We start from the raw sequence: 11293 nt of genomic DNA, 5'->3' as shown, positions 1-11293 counted from the left end.
AGCTATTTATTCGATTCATTCAATGAATTTATGCGACTGTGCACTTCGCTAACATATTCTATACTACGCCAATTACGTATAGATAATTTGTCCATCATGCATGGACTGTGCTATTTTATAATTGTCTTTATTATATTTATTAAGTTGCAAAATATATTTCTTGCGCACAATCGACAGATTGTCTACTATCCGTCAAGTGTTCGTTCCCATTCACATTTGTTGATTTGCATAGGTTTAAAGTAATTGAAAATAAGCCGTTTTTAACTTTTCCTTTCATTTCTTAAGTCACTGCGATGCACGGGAAGAGACAGAGAGAGAAAGCGCAGTACGCGAAACAGCGCATCTTTCTCAATAAAAAAAAAAATGATATGTCTTCTTACACATTTAGAAAAGATCAACAGCACTTTCTTACAGCACTCGCTCGCTCGCTTGTTTATCACCTTTGCAAAACTTTTGATATTTTTATAAGGTATAGAATCCTGGCGCTTTCCCACGGCAAACGCGACAAGTTAGGACCCGTATGACACTAGAAACTAGACGCTACTAGAAAGTTTAATATATACATATAGTTTGTTACGTATATGTGGTAGAACACGGACGAGTTACGTTGGTTTAGGTGGGCTCAGACGATCAATATTTACAAATTGATCAAAAAGTAAAAGTAAATGACGAAAATCGATCGATGAAACAAACACAGGCAAGAAAATTTTAAGCAATGAATTATACGTATACGATATACAATGTGTCTCAAAAATAAAGTAGGAGTCACATTGAGAGCATAGAATGGGTCAAGGAGAACAAAAAACTCTTACATCATTTTGAGATATTCACTATTTTCGAATTAAAAAAGGAAACGTCTAAGCCAATGTGCGATGAAGCCGCGCTGCGAATTCATAGCATGACTTGTGCCCTCATTCGACAACGATGACGGCGTCAATGGCGACTCTGTGTGTGTGTGTGCGTGTGTGTGTGCGTGTGTGTGTGCGTGTGTGTGTGTGTGTGTGTGTATAAAGTATATTTAATTTAAAATAAAAAATACACACAGAATAGTTTATTTAAACATTAAATTTCATTTATTTTTGATGATATGAAAAAATATTTCAGATGAAAATGGAATGATTTCGAAGGCTATATTTTTTAATCACGTTGTTTTTTTCTAAAGGTTTGTATACGTCGCATGCTCTACATGCTCTAACATGCTCCTATCATAGCTCCAACTCATTCCAACGGACTCATTGAGCAGTTATAAGAGCATGTTGAAGCATGCGAACAAATCCTTAGAGCGCCAAAAAAAAGATCATCTCTATTTTTTTAAATGAAATTATATGATTTTTTTCCACATATATGATTCCTCCAATTATTCTGCATATAAAAGTATTAAGATAGAAATATTAAAAATCAATAGTTTATAAGACATTTTATACATTTTATACTTTATTCTGGCACATTTGACATGAAATATTAAATATCTCATAAATTATTTTTTTTTTTTATCGTATCTATTTTTATGAATAAAGATGAACCAATTAGTGTATAGAAAATAGAAATAGTTACTAAAAACTAAGAAAAAAATATGACCAAATACATCCCCCTCGAAATCACTTTTTAAAACATTTTTCCGTATCTTCAAAAATAAATAAAATATTTAAGCTTTTCAATTTAAATGGATCACCCTGTATACAAATTTTATACATATATAAAATATGTTGTATAATAACGCTGAAAAAATATATTAAATTTTAATAAATATTTGTTTGAATAGTCCTAAGTAAATATTTACTAAATGTAAACATATCGATTTGCTACAACACAAGGCACAGTGTCCAAAAAAAGTAGTCCAAAAATGAATTTGAATGTTTTGAATCATTAAAACTTTGTATTATATATTCAATTTTGAAATGCAAATTTGATGTAATAACTGATTGAACAGGTTAAAAGTATGTAAATACTTTTAAAATATATTTTTTTCTTTATGTTTCTTTCTTTTTTATAAACAGCTCGTACAATTCCTTTTTTTTTTTTAATTATGTTATCAAATGTGCGAATATATTTATTTTGTAAAAACCGTAATTTGATTTTTTATTAAGGAAACATTTATTGATTGTAAATGTTTATTTAGTACTATTAAAAAACTAACTGTTTTGAGAGAGAGAGAGATTTAGTAAATTTTTTCAGTGTGTATATACAGGGTGTCTGGAATTTACTCTATACACTTCGGGAATGTATAGAGGATCGATAAACTAAGAAAAAGTCTTGTAGAGATATGCTTATTTTTGCTTCGTTTAGGAGAACATCGCAAAAAAGACATAGTTTTCATTTTTGTACACTTTCTCATTATTTATTTACATTGTTTATTCACTTAATGTAGATATTGTTCAAAATGTTGACCTCTTATCGCACAAGCCGTACACGAAAACTATATCAGCATATTCAACGTTAGAATATGTACGTAGTATATTGTGTGTACAGGAGTAATTCATTCGATGATTTCTGACGAGTAACTGAATTTACGAAGAAAGGCAGAAATGAAAACAAAAAAGTTTTTCCTGAAAACAGAATTATTATTATTGTTTTCATGCGTATGACGATAATAGGCCTGTTCTATTTGGCTGAACTTTTGCCAGTTCATTTCTTTCAAGAGGAAAGAAGAGGAAGGAAGATGAACTGGTGCAAAAGTTTAGTCAAAAAGAACAGGCCTAATATTTTAGAAGCAGTGCGAGAACAAAGCAATAACGTTTTGTCTTTTTTACAATTTTCTCCGAAACAAAATAAAAATGAACAAATCTTTACAGAACTTTTTTTTTTAGTTTATCGATCCCCTACAAGCTCCTGAAGCTTCTTTTTGACATTTACATTCCTAACACCTTGTATATACAAATATAGGATGAGTCTACTAAAAAGTTCACCGTTTTTCTAGAAAAACGGTTAGAGATAGGAGGATGACATCTATTATCAAAATTGTAGGACATATAGGAGGACATACTTTGATAACTTCGATTAACCTTAAATGTGTGTGTGTGTGTGTGTGTGTGTGTGTGTGTGTGTGTGTGTGTGTGTGTGTGTGTGTGTTTCTTTATTTTCAATAAAAAAGGTTTTTTTAAGGAAGATGTATTTTTACTGTCGATAGTCTTAATTATAGCTGAATATCTTTATATTAAAATATTTGTTCGAAAATTTAACTGTTTTCAAGATATAAATTAAAAGAAGTTAGATTATAAGTTTGGAACAAATTTTTTTGTTATAGCAATAAATGTTCAAAATGTTCACTATGTTGATCTAATCGTGCCTGTAGTCTTCGTGAAAAGTTTTTGGACTTTTTCTAATTCTTGAATCGTTATTTCGCAAAAATATTTTTTATTGTTTTTATTATGTTTCCCGTAATAGGACGTTGAAAGTGAAAAGTGATAGAATCAGCTTATTTTAAATGTCGTTATTATGGAAAACATGAAAGGATAAAAAATATTTTTCGCGAAATAACGATTCAAGAATTAGGAAAAGTCCAAGCAAATTTAAAGATTACAAGCACGTATAGTTCAACATGGTAAACATTTTAAACATTTACTATAATAATAAAAAAATTTGTTTTAAACTTATAATCTCATTTCGTTTTTTTTTTCCTGGAAAAGAATGTTCGAATTTGTGAAAGAGAAAAAAAATATTTGTTATACAAAAATTATATGATTTAGTCGGTAATACAGACAGATTTAGGATCCCCTTAAAAATACTCTATCCCGTTAAAAGATATTTTTGATAGTAAGAAACCTAAGGACATTTTTAAGATTATTCAAAGTCATTAAAATATTTCTCTCTATTTATCTTAATTTTAATAATAGATATTTCCGCCTATATATGTCTAATCGTTTTCGAAAAAGATATGATAAACCTTTTATCAGACTCATCCTGTATATCATTTATATAACTTCTTTTTCGAAATTAAAATAATGTATAATATATAATACCATATATATATATATATTTTATATATATATACATATATATATAAAATTTGTATACGTAGTCTTTTTTTATGAAGTCGCAAAGATATCGAAAATAATTATCGCTCTTAGAAGGTTGTGTTTGTTCATGATCAATATACATGTATTGAAGGCATGTCAATTCTCTAATCGAAAATATTGATCTTCCGAAGTTCCTTACAAAAAATAAAATTTGGTTATTGCCATATATGTCAACCTGCGAAAGAACATCGATCTCTCATCATATGCGCGTATACATAGGGGAAATGGAATTAAAATTAAAACGTCAAACGATAGAGATCCTATACTCGTAATCAAAGTTTAGCGAAAGCGAACACAACTCTGATTGGTTCTCCACCTTGGTCCATTTGGTATTTTTCAAATAATATAATAATTCGTACATTATCGAAAAATGAGTACAAAGAAAAGAAAGAAGTAGATATAGTTACATGCAGATGAGTAAAACCTGTGTCAAAGAAGTTAGAAATCATTCCGAGATCTTGGACAAAGAAAATTAACAAATTACAATTGCACAATTCGGCCAATTGATCACCTCGATTAGTTTCTTCAGATATTGTTGTCACGTATTGCCTGTCACGTATTCTAACATTTTTTGCGCATGCGTTCATATGAGAAAGCAATATCTGTTTCTCTTTTTATCTCCCATTTTTGGTTTATATTCGCCAAACTCTGATTATAAGATCTCTAGTCAAATGATGCTAAGAAGAGTCATTTAGAAACTTTGTTATGCCGTTTCACGACACAACAGCGAATCGCAGGTGGACGCTATTCTAGCGCGCGTTACACGCTCGCTCGTGAAGTTCTTTCGTTTTTTCTACAACACGCATAGCGATGTTGCTTTGCGGCGCACATTTAAATGATTGACCCTGAACGCAGTTAAATCTCCCCTCATTGTTCGCAATTTTTATCTCATGCTCATATCGAGTTTCTTTGGACGAGACGGATCCGCGATGGATAGATTGCGTTTGACGTTGAACGTATAACGAATGGGAGCATGAATACAAGACATTTTATCGGGGAATTATTAACGCGTTCATGAAATATTGAACAAGATATATCCGATACGTCGGCATTCTTAAACATTTGTCGAATATAAAAATGTAAATTTCGATCGTACACACGCATTTGACACACATTCTCTTCCTTTCTGTGTGTGCTCCGTGGTCATGTGAGACAAATCGTTCCCTTTAGGAGCATAAAAATACTTAGGGCCATGGCATACAAAAAAATTTAAGCAGTAAAACGTAAGACTTAAGAAGTAAGGAAATCAACATGTTGGATTCGCTGCCATGCCCACATTAGGGTAGGTCCACAATTTTGCTTTAAGAGGCCTTAAGTCGAAAGAGATAAAGGGTTTCAGCACACAAAGATAGTCGTAACTGAGTCGTAGTCATAGATCAACGCACAATGTTTTGGCCAATCTACAATGACTTATATTCCACGCAGGGTCTGAGCTGAACAAGAATTGCTGTAACACTTAGAGACTTAAGTTGCGTTACGTAAGTAACGCACAAGCTTTGCTATTTATTGCCGTCTCTTGGAGACATGGCAATAAGTTGTACGTCATACGTGAAAGCTTATGCGTTACTTATATTTACAATTTAAATTTAAGTAAGTGTTACGATAATTCTTGTGCCCAGACCCACGGTTATCTTTGTGCTTATATCCTAAACAACAATAATTTCTGTTTTTGCGCAGTTTTTATGGTTTTAAGCCGTTAGATTTAAGCAAATTGAGCAAAACCCAATTCTTACGCCTAAAAGCATAAGTTTTGTGGCCAATATATCATCACTTACGTCTTCTACATTAGTTGCAAGCCAATCGCAAGTTTGTTGCGACAGCCAATCTGAAGCTTGCATTTTGAAATCAACTTCATATTGGCTGTCGCGACAAACTTGCGATCGGCTTGCAACTAATGTAGAACTGGCTTTATGGCTTACGGCCTCATAAAGCAAGATTGTGAACTTACCCTTAATGCTGATTCTACAATGAGTCTGTAGTTAAAAATTTTAGTTTTAATCAGTGAAGTTGGCCAATCAGCGTTACTCATAGAAGTTGGCTATTGGTCAACTGATAAGACTTAGGACTATCGATTACCGACTCATTGAGAATCAATATATGGTTTTATGATCTGTATTGTGATTATTCGATTTAGTTACTGTTTAAGTCTTATGTCTTAAGTTTTTCTATGTGTCATTAGGTCTGAGAACAAGAATTGTAACATTTACTTAGAGACTTAAGTTGTAGACGTAAATAACGCATAAGGATCTGAGCACAAGAATTGTCGTAACACTTACTTAGACTTAAATTGTAGACTTAAATTGTAGAATTGTAAGTAACGCACAAGCTTTCAGGTACAACTTATTACCATGTCTTCAAGAGACGGCAATAAATCGTATACGTCAAAGCTTGTGCGTTACTTACGTCTAAAGTCTCTAAGTAAATGTTACGACAATTCTTTCTTGCGTTCAAACCCTAAGTTTTGGCGTATGTCTCTTGGAGACAACAAATTATACGTCGTATGTGAAAGCTTGTGCGTTATTTATGTCTACAGCTTAAATTTCTAAGTAAATGTTATGACAATTCTTGTGCTCAGATCCATTACCTTAAACAAGCACGCACGTTCTCACGAGTGGGTACAGAAAGGCACGCAATAAGAAGTCGGAAGGATACAAGATGAACGGAGACGCTTCTCGCGTTCTCCGCATATTTTCTTTCTCGAATGTCTAAGTTTCCAAGCGCTCGGAATGTAAGGGAGTTTCGGTATACGACGCGTGTTCCATCCGGAAGGCAGCATTCCGATAAATTATCGAGTGAATTTTTTCCTCGAATTGACGATAATTCATAATTCATAATTCGACGATAACGTCGATCATCTCGAGTGTGCTTAAATGGGACTACTTAATTCGATAAAACGATAAAAGAAGAGGACTATTACTGGGATTCGCGAGACTGATTACGCTTTATTACAGCTTGTAATAAATAGTACTCCTCTTGCAAAACACTTGATATCATAATTAACGTTACTGAAGCGTACAAGAACACAGGAAGATTTCTATAGTCAAATTGTGTGAAGGTAAAATTTTCGAATTTATTTCGAGGCTAAGGAATAAGTATATATAGTTGTCCGTTTATGTTATTTACTATTATTTAAGTTGTAGAAAATTAATATGTTAATTAATTTATAATACAAATGTTATTAAAAATAGAGATAGACTTGAAAATTTTGAGTGTCTCATCTTTTGCTCCGACTTTGTGACTTCTAAGAAATCTGTTACTTTCTCATCCAGGTTTTTTAGATTTTTCTTTATACATTGAATCTAATCTATCTAAGTCCCTATATTTTTAATAAGTTGTATATTACAAATTGATTTTCTACGTTTCAAATCTAGTAGTAAATAACATCTATAGAATCATGTTCATTTATTTCTTTCACTGAAATAAATTCGCAATTTCATTTTCAATTTGATAATATAAATCTTCCCCCTTCCCTCCCCTTATGAAACGCAATGTCGATATATATTTTATGAATCTGGACATAAGTATTAGGTTAGGGAAACAATCTGTTTACAATTTGGTAAAGACTTTTTTAATAATCCATATATTCTATTTTTTTTTAAATTGGCAATTACACCACTTGTTAGAGCACGTTGCAACATTTCAGCTTTAAGAATCTGTATTTTTAATTGCAATACGATAATTTTTAATGAAGTTACGAATAATAAAGTAAGAATGTTTCTTTTTATTTAATCAGTGAGTAACTCAGAAACAATCGTAGGAATATTTAAAAAAAATGATTTTATAGAAAAAGCTTCACAATAGTCAAAAATTTTTTTGGGCTACATGCTACAGACTTACAAAGTGAAAAAAAAATTTTTCATTTTTTCAGCTCATTTTCTATATTTTAGTAAAACTCACATAAATTCAAAAAATACAGTAATTATTCGAAAATAGAGATTTCAAGCTTAAAAATTTTTTTTTTTATTTAAATTTTGCTCATTTTTAACAAAGATATTGGATATAGGAAAGATTTTCTATCAACTTGTAAAAAGACTTTTTTCCTAATCCAATATTATACCTATGTGCAGATTCTATAGAGATTTCATTTCGTTGTGTCATATTTAAAAAAAAATATCGTACAGAAACAAACGCATCTTAGCAAATCTTTCTTCGCACGCATGCATGCATACAACACGCACGCAACAGAACACGCGCATCTATTGAATAATATTTAATTCAAACAAATCGCCAATTGCATTTCGCTGGAGCTCGTCTTTTGCGATTGTTACTTTGTGTGCGCAATCTCGCAATGAGCTACATTAATTTTTATGAATTATATCTGGAAATAACTATTGAGTTTTCACAGCACGAGCACATATTCTAAACTTTTCTCTTTGATTATCGTGAAAAATTGGAACGCAAGTTGTTTGTCAGAAAGGAACGTATCAAGACAAAAATAATGTAAACGCCAAAATCGGCCAAAACGACGCATTATTCCTCAGTTTTATTAATTTTGAAACATAAAAAATTATTTTCAACAATTCATATCTTGCCAATAATATATGCTAACAATGTATATTGAACATCTTAAAAATAACAAGACTAATAAACAAATCCTCTCAATTCGCCGACACTAATATAAGAGTATATCTAAATAAAGAAACGTTATATATAATCAACTAAAAGCACACAACTTTTTCGTGGCAAAATCCGATCTACGCTGTAACCGTTTCTATATATATCGCAGAACATATTTTCAATTCCAATTGAAAAATTTAACATAATCCAATTAATCAATTCTCAATTGCGAGATTATATTTAGGGCGTTTGGTTATTTCCAAAAGTTCTTTATACAATAGTTAGTCTTAATTTATCATTCTTTGAATGTGTCGAAATATCTAGATCTCGTTTCCTAGCCGGTCGCTCTTCCATTTACTTATAGGTATGTTTATTGTTTATGACATGTGTATATAAAAAAATATGAATCGTCTCGTTTCTTCTATTAGAGGTAGATACGCAGGAAACAGAAGCGATATTCTCTTATGTTATTTTTTACCATTTTTTTTCTTTTGGGTGCATTTTAATCATTATATGCGCCAGGTCATCTCTCTTGCGATTAAAAGTAATCCTCTTCTTCGAAATTAATCGCGTTGTTTGGATTCGTTTAAATCACACTTTACAAAGTGCGCAACACAATAATTATAACACGTTAAAGCATACTTAGATAAAAAAATAATAATGATTAATTGCCGCAAGAGAGAGAAACAAATTTCGGATTAAACACGAACCTACAGATATTTTGTAAAATAGTTACGTGGCATCTGGTGCAATAATCCAACAATTTCTACCTATAGCACTTAGGGTGCCAACTAATTTTAATTTACTTACATACATTTCTATAATATAATAAAATAATTAGCTGGTCTATATATATATATGAATGTGTGTGTGTGTGTGTGTGTGTGTGTGTGTGTGCGTGCGTGTGTGCGTGTGCGTGCGTGTGTGTGTGTACACACACACACACACACACGCACGCACACACACATACTTCAAAGACACAAGAGCCTATAAGTAGGAAGTTACAATTTTTTCTCTTACCTGACAATAAACACTTTTTTTTATTGCAAAAGAATTCGTGTTCTACATTTGGTTAAGTCCAAACTAACACTGGTTTTGTACGCGCACACGTATAAAGATGTGTATGCAAATATATACAATTACTGGATTGAAAGACAAACTATTAAAAAATGGAACATTAATGGAAAGTTGCAATGTCTGCATATACAACTATTTTATGTACATAAATTCGATTATGCAGAGTAGCGATACAAATAATTAATGAGCGTTAAAATATTAATTGAAGCATTATAAACAAGAACCAAGTAATATCCTACTCCGCTTGTTCTTTTTGATAGGAAATGCGCCGTAATCTAACGGAACGTTGAATCTCTTGACTACTTCGTCGTTTTACTAAATTGCTTTTATTGCGTCTCGCTATTTCTCTTAAACACAAGACGAAAAGATGCTGCATCGTTCCTCGAACTTGATATCTTAGCTTATGCATTCCAGTACAAGATCGTACAATTATTCTCGTCACTTTTCAGCATCGTTATTTTTAACAGTTGAAAGATGATTTATCGTTGATCACCAACGATGAACACCTTACATCGGCGGCACATCTCGGATAAGATGACGCGGATGTTTAATGGCATGGATTTGTGTAAAATAACAGCAATGCGGCGACTGGCATCTCCGTAACGCGTAATAATAACGTTCTTGATGGCTGCAACGTTTCGCGCTAATGTACATCGCCGACTTGACGTCAGTCAGAACTGCTGCTATTGCCGAAATATTCTCCGGCATCGCCGCGACATATTGGACACGTTCGGTTAGACTGTATAATGAAATTAACATTTGGAGAATATAATTAAAACATTTCGATTAAGTTAAAATCAAGAGAAATATTGTATGACTTACCTTAAGCCATTTATCGATGCACTTAGAATGAAATTCATGAGAACACGGCAGAACACGTAGAGATTGAAGCGCTTCGAAATCACACATACACACGACACAATTGGTTTGATCGCCCTGATGTGTCTCTGCATTGAATTTGTAAGAGGGCAGCTGTTCGACTTCCGCGCGTGTCAAACCCCGCGGCTTAGCTTCGCCCAGTCTTTCAGCTAAGGATAGTAACGCCTCATAGTTCTCCGTGACCGAATCGGGTGAAGACAATTCAGCCTGATTGTAGGGGGACAATGGTGGATTGCTAAACATCGCTCTATAAATAAATATTATCGTGTGAATTAAATTAATATTTTGCACGCCCTTAAGAATTATAATTATACGTTCAAGCTTTACGCACAAGAAGTGTAATAAATATCCCGGATAAGCCATAGGTAATTGCGTTGTATTCCTCCATCTACCGAATCTCGGCCGTCGCAAGACGTTGGATGTTAATCGTCGAGTTCTATTCTGTACAATTTCCAATTGACTGTTTCGCGTTTCCGATAAGAATAAGGGTGGCGGTGTCGTCACCTGCGTAAGAGCTGGTGGAGAATACGAATGTGGTAACGGCAATGGTGCACCAGCTGCGGCACCCACTCTATGGTGATGATGAGACTCTATCAATTCGAGCTCAACTTCTCTCTAGAAATATTAATATAAAAAAAGAACATTAGTAATTACGTAAAAATATTGTAGTTTAATGAAAATTTTTTTCTGGAGGATTTATATGTAATATTCAATATACAGGATAATCCGGTAATGATTGCATAATCTCTCGTGAGCAGGTAGAG

General features: G+C 32.6%; 1 protein-coding gene across 2 annotated transcripts in view; it reads right to left on the bottom strand.

Annotated features, from left to right (window-relative positions):
- Nucleotides 1-9833: 9833 nt before the first annotated feature.
- Nucleotides 9834-11293, bottom strand: part of LOC108693472 (RING finger protein 44) — a 56378-nt gene continuing 54918 nt past the window's right edge. For both annotated transcript variants that reach the window (XM_018202447.1, XM_018202448.1), the window contains 3 exons: nt 10861-11144; nt 10473-10776; nt 9834-10389 (listed from right to left, as the gene is read on the bottom strand). In XM_018202447.1, coding sequence (XP_018057936.1) covers nt 10318-10389; nt 10473-10776; nt 10861-11144 — 660 coding nt within the window. In that variant the 3' untranslated portion in view covers nt 9834-10317. The remainder of the gene's footprint in view (nt 10390-10472; nt 10777-10860; nt 11145-11293) is intronic.

This window comes from Atta colombica, unplaced genomic scaffold, assembly GCF_001594045.1.
Source record: "Atta colombica isolate Treedump-2 unplaced genomic scaffold, Acol1.0 scaffold9, whole genome shotgun sequence".
NCBI lineage: Eukaryota > Metazoa > Arthropoda > Insecta > Hymenoptera > Formicidae > Atta > Atta colombica.
This window is presented reverse-complemented; position numbering and strand designations above follow the sequence as displayed.